Here is a 26,498-nt window from a genome sequence, read left to right as displayed (position 1 = left end):
GGTTTCAAATGGCTACTCAAAAAGCAGAAGCTCTGGTGAGGTGAGCTAGAGCCAAGTCTTCCTTCAGACTGATTAAATCAAAATCCCTGGGCGTGGGACCTAGGAAGGCATCATCATTTGGAAAAAATCTTCACGTTATTCCAGTGTGCATCTGTGACTGAGAACCAGGAGCTAGAGGCTCTCTCATTAATAACAGCACACAGGATAATGTGAGAAAAGCTTTCAGTTACTGGAGGCAGCTTTTTCCAGTTTGGGTGGACCAACAGTCCACCTCTAAATGGTGTCAAACAGAGCTGCACTATACATGGATTTTTTGCATTGATAGAGAAGAATCAGTGAGCAATATTTGATGTATGTTATTAACTCTGTCTGTAGCAGTGGGTATGTATTGAGTAGTCTGGCTACAAGGGGTTTCATAGTATATGAAACATGGACCCCCTACTTGGGTAATTTTCAATTGAGTGGAGGCTTATACACATTAATGAACACAGCAGACATGGAAAATCTCTCATTGAGGTATTGCGAAGTATACTCATCTGAGAAATTGGTAGTGGCCTTTCTCAGTTCCACAGACTATGTATTTATCAATCAATTAGAAGCAGGATCGAAATTTCCAAACACTAAAATATTCTGCAAGGAGTGTAATTAGATTCTGAAACTTAAAAGATAGCATAATGATAATATAGGTACCATTAATTGAGTAATAATTATTTTAAATGTAATAATCAAAAAAGTTTATTTTTTATTTTTTATTTTTATTTTTTGAGACAGAGTCTCGCTGTGTTGCCCTGGCTGGAGTGCAGTGGCGCTATCTCGGCTCACTGCAAGCTCTGCCTCCCAGGTTCACACCATTCTCCTGCCTCAGTCTCCTGAGTAGCTGGGACTACAGGCATCCGCCACCACGCCCGGCTAATTTTTTGTATTTTTAGTAGAGACGGGGTTTCACCATGTTAGCCAGGATGGTCTGGATCTCCTGACCTCGTGATCTGCCCGCCTTGGCCTCCCAAAGTGTTGGGATTACAGATGTGAGCCACCGTGCCCCGCCAAAATGTTACTTTTAAAGGAGAAGAAAAGTGAAGAATAAGAACAGGGATTGGATTATTTAGAACATTGTTATTAATGAGATGCTTTTTCTTAGTTAAAAGCATTACCATCTAGGAATAAACAAAATGTGTTTGACTTTCCATAATTATAAATAAATTTCATAAATTTATACTTCATAGCAAGGGGCCTGGAAGTTCAAGTTCACATCTTCATATTACAGTCTTTGCATTTGAGGCAGATACCCCCTAAAGTTATTAAATGATCAACCTTCCCCAAAGAAGCAGCAAACAAAATCCTGATCGATTCTCACCTAGCAAGCTGTCTTCCTTCTTGAAGGATTTCAGCATCTGTTTGGTTTTTGTCTAAAGTATCTTCCCAAAACAGCTCAGCTTAACTTTCTCCTGTTTGACTGTGGTCAGCAAGGTGGGAAATTATGAGGGGGAAAATTAGAATTTGGAAGTGGGCACTGACAGAGTTGTCATCTGACCAGAGAAGACGAATGAGGAGACAACTAGGAAGGCAGCATGGGAGAAATACAATTAGACCTGTGGATCCATGGGGAGAATTAGAGTTCAGCAGAATTTCCTCCCTCCAGGAGTTACCAATTCAATTCTGTAAAATTATAAATGATGCTATCACTTTCCAAACTGGGTAAGTGCATACTATATTTCTTCACTTCTCCCCAATCCCCAATCCCCACCAGCTGCTGAAAAAACAAAGTACTAGATAAACAAAAAGAATGCCTACCTTGGATTTTCTCTCTGTGGAAGCACTAGACTTGTTTATTAATCTGAAGCTTCTAAAGCTATTCATGTTCATTGTTAAAATGCAATTTTAACAGAATTGTATGAACTGGCATCTAAGAAGTTTTTTAGAGCATTTTTGCCGAAGTTGATTTTAAACACAAGCAATCAGTATATCTATATTCATGCAAAGAGACTTTAATAATATTTAGTTAATATTACATTATACCAACAGTGAGCAGATCCCATGACTAGCTTTCCCAGTTATGGTGCCATTGTGTCTCTTCTATTTAGATGAAACACATGGTCGTATTTATAGCTGAGGCTTGGAGTGGCATTATTTCTAGTCTGATTAATTGTACACGTCTTTCTCATAGTTTAGTCAATGTTGCAATATTCTATTTTAAAAAATTGTTTTTGGAAGGATTAATGAATGGTAAAGTACAGAACTGAAAAGAAGAGTAGTTTTTTTTAAAAAAATAAGTAGTTTTAAAAACCACTTATTATTCCAGCATCCAGAGATAATTACTACTAATATTTTAGAATGTTTCCTTAGAGTTCTTTTTGTTAAGCATCTTAACACAGTGGATCTTTCCAAGTTTTTGTCTTACCTTTGTTTTTTGCTTAGTATGTTTTAAGCACTGTTGCATGTCAGTATAAACTCTGTCAGCATGATTTTAAATTGCATGTAGTATTCCATAATATGTAAGCACTAGAAATTATTTCCCTTAAAAAATAAGACCAAGCAACTGCTCCCTTTAAAATTTAGAACCCATTAAGTATTACTTTATATAAAACATCTGGTAGAACTACACACTAAATTGCCTGTGTTCACACTGGATTGCCTTACAGAATATCATACTTTGTTTCCAAGCACAAAGAAACTGAGTGGAGACAGGTGGCCTTCTCGCCCCAGCTGCTGCCTTTTTCATGCAAAGTAAGTCTAACCAAATCCTCATGGGTAGGAGGAATAGGGAGTCTCATCTGACAAGCAGGTAAAGTCTGAAATCTTCTCGTGATTATGGACAGGTTACCTAGGGGGACAGGCATTTGTTAAAAACCTGCTATAAGCAAGAGAGTGCTAGGTGCTGGGAATATAAAAACGAATAAGATGCAGTTTCTACCTTAGGAGGGCTGGCAACATTGGCCCAGTCTGCACACCTGGGTTCAACTGGAACTCTGTCCTCATCTTGGCTGGACCCGGACATCTCACCTACCACTTGTGAGCCTTCTTCCCCCACCATCAGCCTGTGCTGAGGGTCTGCTGTAAAAGGACTGGCCTACTGGTACTGTGAAATTGTGGTTGAAGGACTGTGTGCTCTCTGGCACTGCCACCTGAATTTTCTTGGTCAGTGACACTGACATTACACTGCAGGGTTGTTGATGATCACGTCACCTTTTAGTCTTTCCCATTTCCCTGTGGTGCTTGGTCCCAGCACGTCCTATAGTCACACTTGCTAGGCAATTGGTGCAATCTCTTAAAAAATACCTCTTTCCCATCTTCTCACATTTGTAGTTTGATCTAATAGCATCTATTGAGGGCCTGTTGTATACACTATCCCCAGCGAGCATGTGGGGTCTAATGCAGGTGTAAAGACTGGACTGAGCTGCTGAGGCACTTACAGTCTAGTTGAAAATATTCAATGAGCATGTGGAAACAAAAGTAAGATCACGATAACATGCCCTTCACTGGCACTGCATGTAAGTCCCAAGAGGTCAAAGCAAGTAAAACAACAGTAGTACAGGGAAAATTAAGGGTCTTCTGGCAAAGTGATGGAGGAAAGGCTGAGAGGAAATTGGTGAGTATTCTGAAATGGAGACATAAGAGGAGGCATGGAGTAAAATGTGTGTTGGAGGCATATGTGTGGTGCCCAATGGCAAAGGGTACCAGACTGCACTGAAACGATGAACTCTACAAGAGTCCTGCTGGCCTTTTCTTACTTCAGAATATGCATAGTCTGTTCTCTTTTGTCAGGGAAATGCTGAAGGCTATTACAACAGATACTTTGCATATTCCATAAAAAAAGTTCTGCATTTCGCCCCCATACGTCAATGAAACAATATCGAGCTTTGTGACTTTATAAGATTGAATTAAGAAAATTCTGAAAAATGGGTGATATATGCTTATTTTCCTTGGTCACTGACTTTAGAAAAGACATTTATTTTTCACAGTTTGATCATTAGAGTTGAGATTACTAGTTTTCTACTCCAGTGTCTTTCTTCCTTAGTAACATGGTTTTCAGGTAGATATATTACCATGCAGAATAAATGAGTCTATTTCCTAGGGGAACCCATCTCCAGTAGCCAGTTTTGACTACTTGATTAAATTCTGGGCAATGAAGTATAAGCAAATAGTCTCTATGAAACTTCCACAAAGACTCCTTAAAAAAAGAAGAAAAAAACGGAAGAGTAGATTATTTTTTACCTTTCTAGCCCCACCTTTCTTCCTTCTTGCTGCCTTGAACTCAGAGATGATGAATAGAATATGAGGACTAGGTCCTCTTCTAAGGTATAGCAGAGCTAAGAGTGGAAGAGGCTTGCATTTCTGACTGCTTAGGAGCTCTTATACTAGCCCCAAATGATATAATACCAGATTTCCTTTTTGTGAAACAGAAATAAACTGCTGTTTTGTTCAAGCCACTTTGTTTACATATTCATTTCGTTAAGTACATAGAGTGTATACTCTCAAAAAGAGGAGCAATGTTTATGCCACGTGGTCCATCGGGAGTGTTCAATGTTGATGATGGTGGTGGTGATGATGAAATGAAAGCCAAGAAAACAAAATGGCTTAAATAACTATGTATTTTCTTTATATTTCTCTTCTTTATTTGCACATCCCAGCTCCTTCCAACATATTTCCAATAGTGGAACAGACCTTTGTCAATGATAAATTTGTGATAATTTACCATTACAAAGCAATTGTCACAATAGTGACTTTTTCTCTTAAACTCATGGTCTTTGAGTGCAAAAGTAATGCTTGCTTCCACTACTATACTTTGCTTTTATTATAGATTTGCAAGAAAGCTTCTTGAATCTAATAAGGCAGATTTCCAAAGCAAAGGCATCCCTATTTAGGTGCATTTAATCTGGATTGTGTAATATCAAACAATCTGGCGTAACAACAGATGAAAGGCGTACTCTTGTCTCTTTAGGAAACAATATACTCACTCAAATTTATTTCTTTTCTAGCTTTATTTCAAATGTTGAGAAAGAACTATTTTTGGATTTTTAAATAAAAAACTATATTTGAGAAAGGGTCTACCACCTTCGTTAATACTCTGTACCAGTAGCAGAAAGAAAACGTGGGAGGTATGGGAAGAAGGGAAAAATGTGTATATAGCAGAATGTCAATGAGACTGTTGAGGATAGTTAATAATTTGTAAGTTCATCTAATCATTTACTTTTCAAAGACCCTTTTGAAAACAGCATACATAATATCTATTCAACAATGACCTCCTCTTCAGGGAGAACCACAAACCACTGCTCAAGGAAATAAGAGAAGACATAAACAAATAGAAAAACATTCCATGCTCATGGATAAGAAGAATCAATATTGTGAAAATGGCCATACTGCCCAAAGTAATTTATAGATTCAATGCTATCCCCATCAAGCTATCATTGACTTTCTTCACAGAATTAGAAAAAACTACTTTAAATTTCATATGGAACCAAAAAAGAGCCTGTATAGCCAAGACAATTCTAAGCAAAAAGAACAAAGCTGGAGGCACCACGCTACCTGATTTCAAACTATGCTACAGGGCTACAGTAGCCAAAACAGCATGGTACTGATACCAAAACAGATATAGAGACCATTGCAACAGAACAGAGGCCTCAGAAATAACGCCACACATTTACAATGATCTGATCTTTGACAAACCTGACAAAAAAAGCAATGGAGAAAGGATTCCCTATTTAATAAATGGTGTTGAGAAAACTGGCTAGCCATATGCAGAGAACTGCAAATCAACTCAAGATGGATTAAAGACTTGAACATAAGACTGAAAACCAAGGCAGTACCATTCAGGACATAGGAATGGGCAAAGACTTCATGACTAAAACACCAAAAGCAATGGCAACAAAAGCCAAAATAGACAAATGGGATCTAATTAAACTAAAGAGCTTCTGCACAGCAAAGGAAACTATCATTAGAGTGAATAGGCAATGTACAGAATGGGAGAACATTTTGCAATCTATCCATCTGACAAAGGTCTAGTATCCAGAACCTACAAGGAACTTAAACAAATTTACAAGAAAAAAACAACCCCATCAAAAAGTGGGCAAAGGATATGAACATATACTTCTCAAAAGTTTTTTTTTAATTTAAAGATTCTGCTGCTGATGCCATTCAAATCTATTGCATGCAGGTGTAACCAAGGAGGTGTACATTGTTCAGTAAAAAATCTTGACCAATTTAACATTAAAAGATTTCATTTTGTTCTGAGAAGCAGGAGAGCTGTATCATTCATAGTGCCTTTAAGTTGGTTTCCATGGTGCTGTAGGGAACATCTCTAAATGATCCATCCTCAGTGATAGAAAGACTGTTAGGTCTGGGGCCTCACCATGACTCAGGATAGAAATGTAGTAGTGATGTTAGAAAAGCTATCCCACCAAAAGCGAAGGAGCAAACAGCCTCACTGATGGATGTAATAGGAGGCTCAAAGGTTGACAAGCAGTAAATCATAATGCAAGAAGTGAAAGAGCTGAAAAGGGAAATGATGATCAACTGACATGAATTCAGTGAGAAAGAAAATGTTTGGCAACTACCAAAGCTGAAAGTTAGCAAGGTATTATAAATATCCCCAAAGACAAACTATTTTGCTTCCCTTTATCTACTTAAGTCTTCTAGAAAGATTATAATTTTAACCTTGTATCTCTCAATGTTGTTAATTCTATAAATCCAAGAAGGGATGTGAGGTGTGGTTTCATCTGGTTACAGGAAATTGCAGCTTCTTAAGGTCCAGAGATTTATTTTTTCTTCTTTTGTACCTGCCTTGGATACCTTTACTGTTTAAGTTCCACAGGAACAAGCCCAGGAGGTAACCATTAGTGGGGGAAAAAAAGTCAGCCATGAGTAAAGGGACTTCAGCACTCTCAGAATGGGAGAAAAGCCTGGTGAAATAAGCCATTTGATTTTTCTAGTACAATGTATCTTCAGACCAATTATGAGTAAAATACAGATATATTTGTGTGCAAAGTAGGAAACAGAACAATACAGTCTTTATTTTTATGTGTTTCTTATGTTTCAAGAGAACCCTCTGCTTGCCCTAGTCCATGATTCAGTACCGGGCTTCTTCCAAAGAATCACCACAAAAGAACTGGCAAGTAGCAGCAGGTGACCGGCAGGAGATTTCTGGGACTTTTTTTTTTTTTTTCATGTAAAGAAGGCCCTTTTATTTAAACTCCTAGTGTGTATTAGGCATTGTGTAGTAACTACTGACTGTATCTGTAAATTCAACAAAATGCAATGCAGTTTAATTTTCTTGATGGCTGGTGGGAAGGTGATTGACAGAGGTGGAGCATGGGCTTTGGAAGCAGACAGACCTGATTTGGATTCTATGTTTGCTGCTTGACTAGCTATGTGACTCTTTTGGGGTTTTTCGCAGCCCTTCTAAGCTTTGTTGTTGTTTTTTTTTGCCTCATTCTGAAAAACTGTCATAATCATACCTCTCAGGATGCCACCTGGCACATAGTAGTTGCTCAACAACATGAATTCCCTTTGTTCTTCCCTCCCCTTTGCCCCACTTATAAAGTGACTAAACTGGACAGTTAGGGTGTAAAGTGTGGCCCATTCACCTCTGCAGTCTCCTCTACAGTGTCTACATTTGTGTTTTAAATGACCTCTGCACAAGCTGATTCACCAACATTTCTCTGCACTCCCCCATCCCTAACTCCCGTCCTATAATCTGGCTTCACCATGAACTTTAAATCTGACATATACATTTTATTATTTTTTTTACATAATTTCTTCTTCCTGATAGGCTGGAAGTTCTGAGGAAGCTAGTGGCCGGCCTTCCTCATGTCACAGAAGCACATTTCTAAATAAGGAAGAATAATAAGAACTAATTTGTGGTTACTAACCTTTGGTACAAGTACAGCCTGAAATAATTGTTTCAAAGACAGTTTGTTGACAGAGGGCCTAATTCCCTTCAAAACTTTACAGTGTGGTTCTAAATGTCAACTTACCTTGTGAGAGAAAGTTCTCCTTTTCTTTGGCACCTTGCTGAAGCTAATTGGGTTTCTTTGTGTTTTGAGCGATGTTATGTGACTTTTTTTTGCTAAAGACTCATTATGAGTTCTGCTATGCTCTTCATTTTTTTTTTTTTTTTCGAAAAGAAGGCTCAGGTGTTAACGAAATTCATCTGGGAAGCATTTTTCTAGTCTTGGGGAACAGATATGTTTTTATGTGGGCTATGTGATTTCTTGACTGCTAAATAAAGTCTGGGAGCCTCAGCATAAGTTTTGCTCTTCTAGGAAAAATATTGTGTTCATTTCAGAAAAATAGAATCTATAGTGATTAAAGTACCATTCTTTCTTTAGAACTCTGTATTATAACATAATCTTTTGGGGCAGTTGAAAAACATAAATATGTTTTTCTTATTGTAATTAGAAAGTTATCTAAATAATCACTCAAAAAATCCAATGTAATTAATTCGATCAGTTATAAATTCATAAAATCATGCCGTACTTTACTCCTTCCCCAAGTACTACTGATGTAAAAGTCATCATTATGGATGTGTTCATTTTTCTATAGGGGATTTCATTTTTAAATTGCTCTTTAACACAAGAAAGTGATTCATAACCCTAGGGCATTAGTGGCTTCCTTACAGATGATACCATCTTGGATTTATTCACAGGAAGTAATCCTCTCGAGTGGCTCAAATGATTATTTTTATAGTTTTCCATAAGAAATTCTTCCAGAATTCTTGGGAGATAGAAGTAGGGAAACTATTATCATTTTGCTGATAGGGAAGTCAAGGCTTTGAGATCTGTTCAAGGTCAAATAGAAAGTCATTGGCAGTGTTAGGAACTTACAGACCTCATAGACCTTAATAACTTTCTGTACCTTTGGTTCTTTATCAGTTTAAGGGTTTTACATTTTGGAACCCTAGGAAAAATGGTAAAATCTAGAATGCTTATAAAATAATACATTCTAAAATGAGTTCATGATTATGTCTTTTTATCACTGCCTTTCAATATGAAGCAGTCTTAGGTCTGAATTCTATATCCCCTTTAGTGGTAACCACTTCATATAAGTTGCTTAGACTTCAATACGGGTTTCTAGAGTGTATTTTTTGGCATAAGAATACCCTAGTGGATATATATGTCTGTGTCCTCGATGAATGAGGTACCAAAGTAAATTATCTCCTAAGTTTTATGTGGCCGTAACAATATTTAGTTTCTTTTTTCAGCAAACTTAAAAATTCATGCAAACTGAATTTATGCAAATCCATGTTTGTGGTTTGGCTGTGGTCAGCCTCAGGAAACAAAAGTGCTATATAACTGCCACATAGAATGTGATTTAAACCTGAGGTTTTATGAAGCCATGCAACATGCATGGTGCCATCTCCAGTGATGCTTAACGGTGCATCTGGGATATGAAAAGATGACACTGCAAATTCTCACAAACATCATGCATAATTCATGGTAAGTCAGTATGTATATGTCTAATCACAGTAATGTACATGATTTTTTTTTTTGCAATTCCTTCTTTTTCTCTTTAATTTGATAACTTGCATCTTGAAAGATGAGAAAGGTTTGAATGGTCACTGCATGAGCCAGTGAAAATCCTGGAAAAAAATGCCTAAGGATCACCTTGATTAAATATAAGGCAACCACTAAAATGACATTTATAAAAACTATGTAGCAATGTGGAAAAATAAAGAAGCAGGTACAAAATTGAATGCACACTGACTGCGACTATGCAAAAAATTAAAATTATGCTTGCAATTATGCAAAAATGAGATTATGCAAAATGAAGAGTTCTCGAGATCATGGGTGATACTTTCTCTCTTGTCCAAAATTTCTGGAGAAAGGTTTTATATATACCTCATAAGCATAATGTAACTGGGGAGAAGGGACTCCCAGGGTGATTGCCAGTTGTCTAGCATTAACAGGTAAGGCTCAGGGAAGAAGGCTGGGGCACTGCTTTTGGGAGGATCACAAAATGAATCACAAGGAGCTGGGAGGGGCAGAGTCATGTCAGGTGAAAGTCTAAAGGGGTGGCTAAATATCAACTCTCAGACCACTTCTATAGATGGGCACGCAGTGACATTGGACATGTGCCAACAACTTGGGATAAACTAGCTCTACTGAACAGTTCAGCAGGAACTTCAGCCTGAGAAGAAAGGTCAGCCCCTGTAGGGCAGCTGGTGGAGTGACATTTTCAGAGCACAGAGATCTACTCCCATAACAGAAAACTGCTCAACAAATACTGAAGTGACAGGCTTTCTGGTTTTGTGCCAGGTGTGGAATTTTTCAAATGTGGTGGATACAGAGGTAATTCTAATGCAAAGTAAGGATTTAATTTATCATAAGTAGCACCTCAGATACAAGGACTTGAAACATATGTAGCAACCTCAATGCAATACATGGTTGTTACTGGTTATCTTACAGGGCTATCTGGTCTCCTGGTTCCAGTTGTTCAGTATTGTGTACTGCCCCAGTGGCCTCAGAATGGGCATGTATTGAAGGATTGGGCATCTGCTCCTTTTTGCAGCTTTGCTTTTGATTATGTATGTTTATGGCTATGTATCTACACATTTTCCTTTTCTCTATTTCTTCTCTCTCTCTCTGTCTCTCTCTCTCTCTCTCACACACACACACACACACACGGATAATGATTTTCTAGAGCTGTGACCATAGGACCTTCTCTCTCTCTCTCTCACACACACACACACACACACATATATACACACACACGCTCAAGAATACTATTTTTGGAAGGAAAAATATATTTTCCAGTTTCCGCATCTTAATGTGTTTATGCTTTTCTTTATCATATATATCTTTCCTTTAAAAATAGGAAGCATTTTTCAGATTTTACCATCTTATATTATTTCCTAGCAGTTGAAATTGCAAGAAATTTCCTTAGTAAGTGAGGGAGGTATGATGAAAGGAAGTTTTTAAATGTGAACTCACTTGACCTAGCACTGCCATGTACTGCCGCACAGGCTGTGTGGACAGCACAGCCTTCTGGGGTTGTGCAATGCTACAGCCCTGTGTAAAATTCCCTTTGCCCTATTGTGTATTGCAAAAGGGGTGTGATAGTAACCTATATGATGACGTTGTTGGGAGGATTAAATGAGTAATATATAAAAAGTCTTTGGCACAGAGTGTAGCACATACTAAACGCTATATGTGTGTCTTGTTATCATTAGTCATCTAATAAACATGGTCAAAGACCAGAAAAGCTTAAGACAAATATTGGGTTAACAAGTTTCACCGCTTGGTCTCCCTCATTTATGCTTTCTTTTTGTTACAATTTGTTTTACAGGATTGATTACTAAGTAGGTTTGCTTTAATGACGGGGCAGGGAAGGAGTATTTGCAAGGTTAGGGACATTGAGATAAAGGATTTAAGATATCTAACTTGTCTTTATTCTTTTTTGTAGGCCTAGAAAATAAAAAATTAATGTCTTTATCAAAGCATAAATGATCCTTTCCTGACACCAAAAACTGGAATAACATAAACCAATGCTTCTTAGGAGCCACAGTGTGTACAGGATTCTTCTGCAGGGCTTGTTAAAACAGATTCCTGAGGCTGAGGCAGGAGAGCAGCGTGAACCCTAGAGGCGGAGCTTGCAGTGAGCCGAGATCGCACCACTGAATTCCAGCCTGGGCAACAGAGCAAGACTCCGTTTCAAAACAAAACAAAACAAACAAAAAACAAAAACAAAAAAACCCCACCAAAACAAAAACAAAAAGAAAAACAAAACGAAAAACCAGATTCCTGGGCCCCACCTCCAGAGTCTGAAGGTCAGATTATAAATTGCTAACAAGCTCCAGGTGATGCTGATGCTGTGGTCCATGAACCACTCTTTGAGTCGACAGGTTGTAAAAAACATCTTTGGTAATTGTTCCCAAAGTCCAAGTCTCCTCCTGGGAAGATGTGGAGCACTAGAAAGCCTTGTAACTTTTTCTGGACTATGACTGGGGAAGGAGGTAATAACGTACATCTTAGTTCTTAGGGTTCTGAGGCTTCTGAATGCTGCTGGGAGCCCTTGGTTCCAACTAATGGCAGCACGGGGACTGTAACTGTCTGTTGACTGTAAGTCCAACCATACTGGCTTCTTAGAGGCCATGACTATGGTTATGTCATCTCTGTGTTCCAGCACCTAGCAAACACCTACCAAAAAATTAGGTTGTAAATAAGTTTGTGTAAAATAAATAAAATAGATTAAATCATTTCCATCAAAAATAATGTATTTTTTTCAAAAGCAGCATTCTATCTTCCTCCTGAAGTTATTTCATAATAGAGAAAATGAGAAATTATTTTTTTCATATAGGTTCTCTCAGGCCCAGTTTCAAAAAAATATGATTCCCTATTTAGTGCTCTCGCCCCGAACACTGAGGCTAAATGTCACCAGCGTTCCCTGACCTGGCTCTGCTGTTTCTCCACTGTTCCTCCTCACTCACATGTGGGAAGAACCACCTTGGGAGCAGAGCAGAGTAAGGACCAATTATTTTTTAGAATTATAGCAGGTATTACTGTACTCAGTGTAACTATGTGTTTTCCCCCACAACTATGCCTAGAATATATATAGCAAAATTGTTGACACAATACATTTCTCCAAGTAATAGATTCTCAGATTTTTCTGTTTCTCCATTTTCTGCCCCTTCTTTTCAAGAGCAGGCTTTATGTTTTATTTCCTTGTCATTTCTCCCCTATATTTGTAAGGTTGAAGAAGTCTGTTCACCTATAGAACCTAGGGGGACTTGCTCTTTCCCTCTTTGTTCTCTCACCATTTGGATTCTCCAAGGGGCCAGACTTGGTCAGAACTATAAGGAGGCCTTCTGCCTTGCAATCTATATCCTCTACTTCTATTAGATATGTCAAAATATTTGTGATGTATGTTATATTCTTACATATAGGCAGAAGGAAGAGCAAGAGCAAAGGTGAAGGGAGGAAGAATATCAAACACTCGATGCTTCAAGGTGTTCCGTATGAATGGGGCATGAAGTCGAGGGGACGTTAGATAAGCACGATGAGGCAGTTAGGGGCTGGATGACAATGAACAGCCTGTAAGCCCAATGGAGGAGTTTGCATTTTATTTGGGAGACAGTGGGAAACATTAGTTCTCTCACCTCACTATGTATTGGGTGCTCACAAGTAAGCCAAGCAGTGTTGGGGTCCATGGGGCATTGCTACTGTTGTTCATAAAAGTCCTGACCAAAGGGTATGATTTTTAAATCAAGTTCCTTGGAGTCTGGATGTAAAAGTAAAATCGCTCATTCATCTAGACAAAAACAAGTTAATTCCTTTTTTTAAAAAATGCAGAATTTACAAAGTTTTACATTTTTAGCTTAAAAATTTAACAGTATCTAACCTGTTTATGAGCTCAATTTGTTTTCTCTTGTAGTAAATGATTTGATTAATGAAATCCATCAACTTATGAAACATAACTCATTGTTTTCAGGGACTACTCCCATAGTTCATAAAATTTTATGTGTCAATTTTGGGGACACATTTAAGGTTTAAAGAGAGAAGCTGAGAATGCAGGGAAGTGATGGTTGAACAATCCTTGACTGGAAGAAAACAACTTCTATGCTTAGTGTTTTTCTACAACAAAATTAATTAATTATTCACAAATTATCCAAATGAGATAATTTTGTTAAAAAACAAAGTGATGAATGAATGTTTTTTCTATTCAGAACATCCAGCACAAAGCCTGGATGGTACATTCTCTCACCATTTCTTTAATAAGTCACTTATTCATATATTTCAAGAATGAGATCATTTGGCCAAAAAATACGATGAGGAATAAATAACAATTGTACTGAATGATCACTTGTGTGTGTGTGTGTGTGTGTGTGTTTTCTAGATCACAAGACAGGAAGGAAGTGGTACCCATTCCAACTGGGGGTAAACCATGTGAAAAATTAAACCAAAAATGGAAATGACAGAATTATAGAGTTGTTTTGGAGAAAAGGAAGAAAGCAATGGAGCATTAAAAAAAACAGGTTTGCAAGAACTGCATTTCTGTCAAACCTTATATATGCAGAGTCAGAATAAAAGACACATTCCAGAGGCAGGGATCAGAGAGTGTTGCTGAGGAGAGAAGAAAAGACACTCACTGCAAAGTCTGGATGGGAGAGAAGTAAAAGCGCAGCCACAGAATGACAAGGTCGGGGCAATGGCAGAGCATGAGCATCTCAGTCCAAAGTCAGAAGAGAAAAAGGGAACTTTACCTCTAAACTCTCCCTGTTGTTTACATATGAAAATAAGAAGAACATTTTTTATGGGCTTCCTGATCCTTTGTCATTTTTATTATTATAAGTGATAAAATTGAATTTATAACATAAATCATGGAGGTACGAATATTTCCACTCACAACTGGTTTTCAAAGCCCTTCTGACAATAGACGCTGATTCAATCAGTAACCACTGAGTTCACCTGCAGGGTTCGTTAGACAAAAGCACTGGCAGCTGACTTCAAAACGGATGGGCCTGGAAGCTGAACTGTGGATACGGTTCACAATCTCCATGGCCAGTTGAGGGGGAGATGATAAACTGAACCAGGTGGAGAGGCCCTGAGAGATGAGCTGTAGAAAAACCATCTGTGTCAACATGGAGGAAACACTTTGTTAATCCCAGGGTAGTTTAGGAGATTTCAAAGTTCACTTTAAAAATCTTTAATATCTGTACCCTGATGGATACTGGGAAGATGTCACAAAGTTTGTGAGAACCATTTTAAGAAGAGTTAGGAAGTATCTAATATAAACATCTTTTTATAAAAATCTGTCAGACAAATAGACTTTTAGCTGTGCACTTGAAATACACACTTTTCTCAAATGAATATTCTGGTTTGATTACTATGCTTATCTTACCAACATGGGACACTTGGAAGAAAGGAAAGGAAGCATCATAATTTAGAAAGGCAGTTATAGGAGTGGATGAATGAACTCAAGACTAAAGGCTGCAGACCCAAGTTTAAATATTGCCTGTGATGTGAAGCAAACTGGTGAACGCAGTCAAGTTACCTTTTTATTCCAAGACTTGCTTAACTGATTTTGATTATAACAGAACCAATATGATTACGCTTCGTAGAACATCTTTTCATCAAAGTTTAGCTGTACACCTAAAATGCTCCTTAAGCACTCTTATCATATACATACACACTCCTTCCCCTATTAAGGTGACTAGAAATGGGTTCCACGGGATGGAATTTTTAACTTTTTAATCCACTGGATTAGTGTATCTTCTGAAATTCCTTCCAGATCTAATATTTACAGTTCTCATTTTGACCAGATGAACCTACTTAAAAATCAACAGCAAAAATAAATAAGTACTGCAACACTCCTCCCACAATAAAAGGCTGAATAGGTTTCTTTTCAAGTTCTATACCAAATGGCTGAGTCTAATTTTAAGTACTACTGTCTCTGACTGTTAGTTTCATATATCACATCATTTTTACACTCAACATGTCACTTCATGTCATTTCAATTATGCATTTGTTTTCTCACTGACTAAACATTGTGCCAGCACTTCTCTCTATTAGATTAAAAAGAAGGAAAACATGGGCTATTTGAAAATGACTTAACAGCGATACATTTTTCCAGCTTGAAAGTCTAGTATTTTTCTTTATGCTGCATGTAATGAACATAGGCTGTATATTAATATCTTAAAGTAAAGATACCTAATAGCATTTCAGATATTTGTTGAACTTGAGATGGTGACTCATGATGTCTCTCTTGGTGATTACAGTTTTTAACCGAGCCCTGTGAGTTAGTTGCATTACTGCTTGGAAAATTGGGGAAGATGGACTGGTAGAGGAGAGCTAGGTGTGTGCTTGCTGGTTAACAATGCTGGAACCTTGTTTACTCACAGAGATGGCTAGCCTGGCAAGAGCAGAAGACAGTAAACACAGTTCTGCATAGGTAGAAACATCAGCAATACTTCCTGCTCATAAATAACTGCCCTACTCATTTTATCAAATGGGGATTTTTTACATTTTAAATAGGCTAGTTTTCTTTGGAGGTACTTCAATTTCCCAAGGAACGTAAGGCCAGCGTCAATTATAACTTAATGTCCATTAATTTAATCAGATCAACAACTAGGTTAGTTTAATTTTCAGTGGGGAAAGTGTAAAATGGGAGAGAAACAGAGGAGAGCACATAGGACTCTTCTTGGATTTTAGAGACTCATGAGTATAGTAAGTCATAAACTGGACCCCATGGGCTATATACACACTCAGACTGTTTTGTCTGATTATATACTATTTAAAATTAAGAAAAAGATTGTAAACATGTAAAAAGAAAAGATTAATGCCTTTTTTAAAAAATTCATATGTGTGGTGAGACCGAGCCCATTCCCAACAAGGTGGCAATCAGCCGAAGCTGGTAGGTGCTGCCACCTCTACTGGGTCCAGCTCCCACCAAGTAGCCACTGACTCCTTCACTCCCTATGTTTCTTATGCACAGTCTACTAGCCTCATTTCTGGACCTGGATGATTGGAAAAAGCATTTGCATCCATGACCCCAGACTAGACTTTATTCTTTAAAATCATTATAAATCAATATCCTAAAATTCCAATGACATCTTTTTCTTTTTCTTTTTTTTTTTTAACTCTTATTTTAGGTTCAGGGCTACATGTACAGGTTTGTTATATGGGTAAACTGCATGTCATGGCGATATGTTGCGCAGATTATCTCATTATCCAGATAATAAGCATATTTACCTGATAGGCAGTTTTTTGGTCCTCACCCTTCTCCCACCCTCCACCCTCAAGTAGGCCCTGGTGTCTGTTGTTCCCATCTTAATGTCCATATGTAACTGATGTTTAGCTCCCACTTATAAATGAGAACATGTGGTATTTGCTTTTCTGTTTCTGTGTTAGTTTGCTTAGTAAAACGACCTCCAGCTCCATCCATGTTGTTGCAAAGGACATGATCTTGCAAAAATCCAGGAAGATAACCTAGGAAATACCATTCTGGACATAGAACTGTGCAAAGATTTCATGACGAAAATGCCAAAAGCAATTGCAACAAAAACAAAAGTTGACAAATGGCACCAAATTAAAGAGCTTCTGCACAGCAAAAGGAACTGCCAACAGAAAAAACAGACAACCATAGAATGGGAGAAGGTATTCACAAACTACGCATCTGACGAAGGTCTAATATCCAGAGTCTTTAAGGCACTTAAACAGATTCACAGAAAACAAACAACTCCATTATAAAGTGGGCAAAGGACATGAATAGACACTTTTCAAAAGAAGACATACACACAGTCAACAAGCATATGAAAAAATGCTCCACATCGCTAATCACTAGAGAAATGCATACCCAAACCACAATGAGATACCAAGGGGATCTTACAGCTATTTAGTCTAACTATCTATCAACTACCACCATGCTTTCACCTCAGCACTTGCCATTTATAAAGCACTTACCACATGCCATGTACTTTGCTAGGCATTTATGTACAAGAACTTCTTTATTTCTCCCAAAAACTTTACGAAATAGATATTTTCCTCATTTTATAGCAGAGCAGCCTGTGGCTCAGAGAGCTGGTTAATTTTCCCAAATAGCTACGACATGGCCATAGTCTGTTTTCATTCAGATTTGTGACTGTAAAGGCCCTGCTCTTAAGCACTGTGTAAGAGTGACACACACACATTCTGTGTTATATTCACAATGCCAAGCACATGGCCTGGCAGAAGAGCTGGCACCACTGAAAATGTGCTAGACTAGAGTATCTAATACTGTTCCAAGGAAGGCATGCAGAATGTCTAATAGTAAACCAGTGGAAATAACCAAAGTGAAAATGTCATGATACCATATCCATCTCCAACTCATCATTCAGGAGGCACGACTTACAGAGGAAAGAGTCCCAAGACGAAGGAGTGGTGGCTCTGGATTCTAGACTTGGGACTGACCAAAGGAGGCCAAACTGGACACATGGCTCTACAAGGGAGCACCCCCGTTTGAGCCTCACAGCAGTCATCTGAGCAGATGTTATTATTACATTGTACAGATGAAGAAACAGAAACTCAGAGAACTTGAACTACTTCAAAGTCTTTGCTTATTAATGGCAGGGCCAAGACTAGAAACCAGGGCAATGGATTCTTTCTTTAGCTATCTTGCCAGCCTCTGTGCCACTCTATGATACGTGACTCTCTGTGTTTTCTGGCTTTATACCATCAGACTTTAACAATCGGATTTTTAAAGTAAAGATTCTAAAATGAAGGATATTAGACTTGCCCTTTGTGTTTTTCCTAGAGTCCGTTGATGCTTAGGAGAATCCGTACACTAAATTGAAATGCATGAAGCTAAACAAACCAACCAAAAAATAAACTCCGCATCGTGAGTTTACAAGGAAAATACAAAGTAAGATACTTGGCATTACTGTAATTTTGCCCTCCAAATTATCAGTAACTCAGAATTGTTTTTATATTACTTGATACAAATAGGGAATATTTAGGAATAAAATGCAGGGTGATTATGCTTTCACTCTAGTAACTTTTCTATTTAACTTAATGGAAGAAATTTCCCCCTTCCATGTACAATACTTATTGATGATAAATAGTTTGCAGACAAGATGGGATTGATTGGACTGCAACAGTGAATCTTTGTTTACTCCAATGCTGAGTTCAGATAGACAACAAATTTGAACAGTCTCTCTCATCCCAAATAAATCTGGCTTCTTTTCATTCAATTATTTTTCATCAATCAATCTTTCCTGAGGGAAACACTAATGAGCCTATGTCAGCTGTGAGTGTAATTAAGGCAACTACAACTGCATAATGTGCTTTGTCCTTCAGATGTCTCAGAGTTTCATGCTTCAGAATCTGCAGGCTGAGCAGGTGGTCTCCTTTCTGCAACTCTAGAGGAGGTTTCTGTTCTTCTGACCAAATACAGAGTTCTAAGAAGGTACCCAGGGACAGTGTTACACCAAGAGATAGGATATCATACTTTGTAAGTGTCTTCAGGGATAAATGGGATCTGAATTACATTTAAGTTAAGTCACCACATTGATATGACCAAGAAAGCATTGACCAGATGGGGCTGGCTACCACAACAAGGCAGGAACACGTATTACCCTCGTCCATTTTACTGTCTGTGAGTCTGAGACCAAAGTTAGTTGCTTAGATGTTGGTAGGAGCACACTATCTATTAGTACCAGATAAGCTGGGTATCTTCTCTGTTAATCTGTTTTTCTTGTTCTTCCATTTTAATTTCATATTGGCCTATACTTTTCTCTTGAGGATCCATTTTCACAACAACCACTAGGACAGAACTGCAATCCAACTTGAATGCTTATGAGCTATTGGAGGCACAAGGGTGAGGTTATCATTTATCTCTTCTTCTTCATTAGAAAAAGATCACAAAAGTTCTAGTGTCCATTGCTTTCTGCTCAGGCTTCCCTTACAAGGTGAAAAAGAGACTCTCAAAAATGTTGTAAGCTGAGTGTGTGTTGTCTCTTCCCAGGACCCTTCTCATGCCTGGTAGAGGTTCTCCTTGAGGAAGTTGTGACAGGAAAGGCAAGTGGTTTTCACAACTACCTTTTAGCTCTAGTTTTATTTACACTTGCTTTAAGGGGCATTTTTCTCCTGACAAAGCCATAGGGCTCAAGAGGGAAGTAAACAGTTAAGGAGTGTTGGTGGGGAAGTTTATTCATGTGAGGGTTAAATAAATAAATGTTGACCATTTACGATACTTTCTAGTAGACGGTTATTTTATATAATTAGAGCACTGAGACAAAACAGTTTCTTAATCCATTTCTGGCATGATCAGTAATGAGCAATGGTACAGAGCTATGTGAGGTGACAGAAAGAGCATGGGACTGGATGGCAGGACGGAGAGCTGGCTTCTAGGGCTCTCTCTGCACCTAACCAGGGAGTTGGGCAACTTCATTCAGCTTTCTGGATCTCAAAGTTCCTGTTTGCTAAATTGGGGATGAAGGGAGGTGGGGAGTGAAGTGGTGACGCCTAGCTAATTAAAATGACATAAATGATATACACTTTATAGAGCACTTTTACATATTTTAACTCAGAGAAACTCTAGGAGGTGGGAAGAGCAGAGGATCATTTTACAAACAATATCAGAAAACTTATTTGAAAATGAGAAAACTGAGCTCAGAGAGGTTCAAGATTACCAGGTTTCCACGTGGATTTAGCCAGACTGTAAACCTGGTTCTTTAAAGATACCTTTGGTTGTAAATGGCTGTGGTTTTCTTGTTTTCTGGTCTTGTTATTACGTTAAATGTTTACGAATTCCAGTTTTTAGATCCCTGGGTAATGCCAGGTTGAAGAATGTTAAATTTATCAAAAATTACGTATTTTTTTCCTCTTTTAAAACTGCATTAGTTGTTTTCTCTCACCCAGTGATTCACAAAGTGTGGTCTGGAACCAGCAGCAGTAGCTGACTACTTAGAAATGCAAATTCTCAGGCTGCATGCATCTCAGACCTGCAGAATCAGAAACCCCGGGGGTGGGGCCCAGTAATCTATGTTATATCAAGCCCTCCTGGGGATGCTAAGGCAGCTAAAGCTTGAGAACTATTGCTCTGACCTGGATATACTTGTTCCCTCTGTAACTGGCTGAAATTTGACATTTCCCAACCTACTTGCACTAAGGGTTATGCAACTGCAACTTTGAGTCCTATAACCAAGTAAATCCACAACATGCTGTTAAACCCATTTTTACAATACATGAACCTGCAACTGCATCCATCATATAACCAAAATAGTCTATAAATTTATTAGTCTTTGTTACCTCCTTTAAGTCTACTTGGAATTTGAAAACATTTTTAAAAATTGTTATCTAGCACCAGCTTATCATAAACCTTAAGTTGGCTGTAACTAAAAATAGTAATTTATAATAGAATGAATTGACTCAAAGTGGTTAATGTTTTTAATCCCTTAAGTCAAGGCACTTGACTATCTACTCCCACACCTGAAATCTCAGTAACTTCAGAAGGAAATTCATGTGTACATGAAACCTAAACAAGACCCTCCTTTCCTCCATTTAGGAAGGAACAGTTTCACAAATAATAAAAATATGCCATAATAGATATTTAAAATTTGTCTTTTAATATTTTTTTTTACAAAGCCAAACATAGCATTTACTAATTAGTTATAATATTTTTATGGCAAATGTTTGGGTTTTGGAGGCATTAAGGTTTTAATCCAATACATTCCCTTTGATTACCTTCTATGCTTAAAGTTTGAAAACCTTGGAGATTTCTGGTGGAAAATAGGGACTCTGACCCCAGTGTGATACATTTCTATTTAAATGACTCTGTGTGTGTGTGTGTGTGTGTGTGTGTCATATGGCACCTTTTACCATAGGACATCAACACTTACTTAAGTGTTCTCTGAAATGTTTTTATACGTATCCCAAATAAATTTTGTCAATACAATTTCACAAAGAGAGGAAAACAACGTTGTCTTTAAAGAATAGAACCTTACACATTTCCAAAATACACTTTTTTTTTCCATGTTGAAATAACGTAGAAATCATCTTTTACCTCCTTGAGTGAAGGCAGCCAGGAAGAACAAAATCCACATACACGGTGCTGCTTCTGTTATTAATTTGCTTATATAAGCAAGACTGTGGGCTTTCCGTGGAAGTACAAGATTTGCAAATCATATGACTGATAAAATGGCATATAGCTTACACAGCATGTGTAGAGTGACAGCTTCTGAATGACGGATTTAAAGAAATTAGGAGACTTCTGCCCATTGCAGAACTCCAATTATTTTATTTATTCTCTTTAGATTTTCTTTTGGCACTGCTTACTGAAAAAGCTACCTGCAGTTATATGAAGATTGACTATAACATATTTCTACCATGTTTTTGAAAAGATATAGGAAGAATAAACTGAACATAAAGATTCCTCCATAATGCTATAGAGTTGTAATTTTATTATACATATAAAATACATATATATGTATAATGTCATCATATATGTATAACTCATATCTATGAGATGGAGCAATATTCAATTTCTGAAAAACAAATGTACATATACATACACACATGCTTAATTTGTTGACCTCTTAAACTTTGAGATAATTTCTTATAGCTTTATAAAGACTAATTACAGTGTTTCCCCAGATATTTTACTTTGAGATATCATCACTGTCGTTGTTTCAACCTAGGATTTGCTCACAACATTAACACCAAATAAATCTCTCAAAAAAAAGAAGGACTACTCTTTCTGCCAACAGCAAACACCAAAGCCAACTCATATTCATAATTACTCATCTTTTGAAACATGTTTTGACATGAATAACTCAGCAAAGCTGAGTCACTGCCAAATAGTACCAACTTGTGCAATGGCACTGGAAGAAATGTGATAACTACAGAGGCAAACAGTGACTCTGAGAAAATTGAATCCACCCTCATTTGATCCAGGTAATAAAAGTGCTATTTTCTGAAGAAGCAGGAAGGTTTTGTTCTCTTCTTTTTTCTCTCTTTTCTTTAAGATTCCTTAACAATTAGTAAAATGTGTTTAGTCACAACAATAGAAATTTTGTCAAAGGTATCATGAGAAAAAAGAACATGGCTTCCTTTGGCTTTTCACCACAAGGATCTCAAAATAAAACTTTGTAGTTTTCTGAACACCAAAACTCAGTTAAAACACAAAGATTTAGGCAAAAAAGAAGGAAAGAAAAGAAAAGCTTTGGGGTAGGAAGATAGCAAAGAAGAAGGAAAAAATAAGAATTTAACTTCTATATGATTAAGAAAGAAAATAACTAATTTTTCATTTTGTTAGAGAAATGTATACATATATGTATTCTCATAATATACCCAGGTTTATTTTACTAGTTCATTTGCCAGGTGGGTCCAGTCCTTTGATCAGAATCCCAGTGTATGGGTGGGATCAGACATAGATTGCATGCCCTAAGTAATTAATCTGGCATAAAGTAACAGTTAATAGCCCAGTAGAGCACATGGGCTACAGCTCCACTCACCTTATTAACTTAACTGATAACATGGCACTCCACACATCCCCTACCCTGTTCTACACAGGAGCAGGAGGGCAATAACAAGAAAAACTCGGAAGCATTTTGAGTGAGTGCTGTAAAATCAATATATTCTGCACCTCGGTGGAGAGATGTTTCGGCAAGTTTTTCCAGAAGACCATCTCAGTTACCTCAGTTATTCCGAGCCTAACAAACAAGTCTCTAAGTCAATTATTTCTGGTTGATACCTTCTGATGGTCATTTTTCCTTTTTTCAGAAATATGTACAATAGCTCCCTGAATGCAATTGTTATGATGCAAAACAAACTGCATGATCAGGAAACTGAGCAAATTCAGATGCCTGTCTGTAAATTACTGACTGCTTTCTTTCTAATCTCTTAATCTATTCAGATCTCTTTGAATTATTTCTCTGTCTACAGCTTTTGCATCGCTCTCAGAGGCTGTGCCACTTATGCATTAAATAGATGTGCAGTTATCTTGTCTCCTTGATAATTAACAGAGATGTTAAGGGCTAGTGCCAATTCAGTGGCATGGGCTGGAAACCTTCCATTACCTGGTATGTCATTGTTCATGCTCTATTAAGCAGTTTTCATTTCACCTTATAGGCCCATATAACATCCAAGCTAGAGGTTTCTCAAATTACAGGTAGTATTACAGATTTTATTAATAGCCTCTTCTTTTTGTTTTCAGAATCATCTTTATGTATATTGCAGACAATATGGAAAATTAAATTGGGCAATATATGTGCCTTAAAGTTCTCAGTTTTTTTTCCTCTCTCTAAATTATAATTAATTGTTTCACAAGATAGACTAATGGCAGTGTTTCTCATTTTCAAGATAATATATTTTATTGTTATTATCTTTTTCCCAAGCAAATTATCATTGTTGTTTTGACTCATTTTATCAAGTGATGCCTTTAATTTTCCAAAAGTTCTCTTACTCTAGCTTTATTTCCATCATTCATACATATAGAACATGCATGTTGGCATCAGGCAAAAGTCAGTGGATCAGAGGCATCGTATGGGGCGGCTTAGCTGCTCTCAAAATCTTGTTATGCAGACTTTAGCCAGACAGGCTAACACAGCTGCCAGAGAAGGGCTGAACACTCAGAAGGCTTTAGTCATCAAAATATACAGTATAACAGTAGAAAATGTACGTAAGTATTCACTTACCTGCTTTTGATCAACAATTATTTCGAGGTCTTCATCACTGCTTAGTTTTCCATATCCTTGTTCTTTACTTTTCTTGTGAAAGAATAATTTTAAATGATCATTTAGTTTCTATCCATTAACAATCTTAATTCCTACTTAATACTTTTAAAGATAAAAGTCTTAGCCTTGTTCACCAGTCATAATGCATCATTCTTTATACAAATCGCTCATGTACAACAGCAAATGTTTTTACAGTCAAACTGCTGTCTTATCATTATTCATTAACAATATCTGCTTAGCCTCCACTATCCAACTTATACTTTTAATCTTTTTCTCAATATTCTTATGTTTCTCTTTTTAGTCCTGTTGTATCAGAAAAGATTCTTTAACACTTTGAGATAAATAAGCAATTCTTTGAAGAATCCTAGCACATTTTTCTTAAAGATTGGAAATTAATTTAGTTTTATACTCAAGACTTCCAACTATTCAATGTTTTGTTTTAATGTCTTACATATTGTTTAAGAATAATAGAAGTATTATGCAACTCAGATAATGAATCTTCAGATTTTCAACATTTGCTTGCAAGTCAGATGAATACTAACATTGGAAAACCCAACTCAGAAATAATTGTAAAGAGATAAATAAAATAATTTACAAAATTAGGTATTTGAAAAGTTGGAGGACAGACTATTTTAAGAGTTCATTTAAATGCACTTTTTTGGCATTTTGTCATAATTTATTTTGACCCAAAGACCACTCTCCATCTATTTCCTCCATAGCAAAATCTACAAATTCTAAAGTTAGAAAAGGACATAGATAATGACAATCATTTTACACTTGTGCTACAGGGGAAAGATAATATGTCTGAGCCTTTTTTTCTCCCAACGCAACGGTTGATGAGAATACTAGAAATGTCATGTTGTGTCTTCACACCAGTAACAAATGAAAAATAAAAACCACTACATAGTCAGCTGTAGTTCAAGGTTATTTATTTATTTTAAAGATTCTTGCTTTAGTTATTAATCAACATCAACTTGAATTAAGGGAATTAAAAAGCTTATGTTTGCATCTACTGTGTCATATTAGGGTCCTCATCTCATTGGGGGATGAGATATATCCATCAGTGAACATGATATAAATCTTCACAATGTGAGCACAATTCTTAGTTTTTCCCCGTAACATTCAAAAACCAGAATTACGCATTTTTTTTTTCCCACAAAAACATACCTCCAATTTTTGTGGGATTTTCTTTTTACTGTAATAAAGACATTTCTGAGTCTTCCAAGTATTAGGATGCATAAATAAAACCCAAATTCTCATTTATATATTAATGAACTTAGCCACTCAGAACAGAACAGATGGCCACAGCATTTCTCCCTATTTTATTCTTGTCCTCATTTGAGGTTCCATTTCAAGATTGATGGAAAACAAAAAGAACAAGGTTGGTTTCAGCAACTTCCTTCCTATCACTTTGCTTTTGTATTCTTTTTGTTCACTGGTTGCCATAAGATATTGTCTAGAGAGCCTCTAATGCAAAACACTTAGAAATGCCTTTCCAAATATTGATCTGTATACGTACCAAGTAGCTCATTTGCATGACCCGGTTTCTGGACAAAAGGACATTAAGTAGAGATGGAATGTGGGTTCTTCCATCCATTTCACTGTCAGACATCCCAGAATTCTTTGTGCCAGTGGCAGTGCCTTCCTTGCCAGAACTTGCTGACCAGAGAACCACAGATCTTGCCCAGCAACAGCATTAATAATGTACAACAATAATTGAAGTATTCCTGAATCATTGTCTTGACTTTGTAAACATTGTGAAATTTTTGGCTAGCACAAAAAAGTCACTGAAGTGAAAATTTCTTTTTCTAACTAATTTTTATCCATGCACTTCTATACTCTTTGACTGTTGTTCCCATTTAATGTTTTAAAAAATCCACCTATTTTAAATTATATAATTTTTAAATTTACTTCTCTGCATATGGACTCTTCAGCCTCCTCATCATAAAAGCTCTTGATTTCCCCTTTTTAATCTCCTATTCTAAACTTTCTTGACAATCACTGCTAACAGAATGTCAGCACTCACAGAACATCATTCGAAACTGCAATTTCTGCAAATACCAAATTCTGCCTCTCCAATCTCAACTCCTTATCTAATTTAGTAGTAAATTTTCCCGGGAAGAGGCTAGTTCAGGGAAGGAAATTATGTCCCCCAACTAATCTAAATAGAAGCTGGCATTTTCCAAGAGTGGGAGGAGGCATTTAGAGCTCTGGTTTTGTACTTAAACCTCTAGTCTCCAAACAGCACACAACAGTACACAAAGCCAAAGCCTTACAGTTTGACTCTAGAATTAAGCAATATTTTCTAGTTCACCCCATAACCCCGGGAGGATTAATCCTTTTCTAAGCCATAATG

At 37.1% G+C, this 26,498-nt stretch overlaps 1 protein-coding gene across 11 annotated transcripts in view; it reads right to left on the bottom strand.

Moving 5' to 3' along the window:
• Positions 1-26,498, bottom strand: part of PEX5L (peroxisomal biogenesis factor 5-like) — a 242,800-nt gene that overhangs the window by 159,439 nt on the left and 56,863 nt on the right. For 5 of the 11 annotated variants that reach the window (XM_011972157.1, XM_011972161.1, XM_011972162.1 and 2 more), the window contains exon 2: positions 24,104-24,175. The exons of 3 other annotated variants lie outside the window; for them this stretch is intronic. In XM_011972157.1, the coding sequence (XP_011827547.1) occupies positions 24,104-24,175 (72 nt within the window). Of the gene's footprint in view, positions 1-24,103; positions 24,176-25,661; positions 25,755-26,498 lie in introns of those variants that run through there. 3 more of the 11 variants (XM_011972166.1, XM_011972169.1, XM_011972159.1) reach the window with 2 other exon arrangements.

This window comes from Mandrillus leucophaeus, unplaced genomic scaffold (genome assembly GCF_000951045.1).
Source record: "Mandrillus leucophaeus isolate KB7577 unplaced genomic scaffold, Mleu.le_1.0 Scaffold1278, whole genome shotgun sequence".
Taxonomy (NCBI): domain Eukaryota; kingdom Metazoa; phylum Chordata; class Mammalia; order Primates; family Cercopithecidae; genus Mandrillus; species Mandrillus leucophaeus.
Note: the sequence above shows the minus strand (reverse complement) of the source record. Positions and strands in the feature narration are given on the sequence as shown.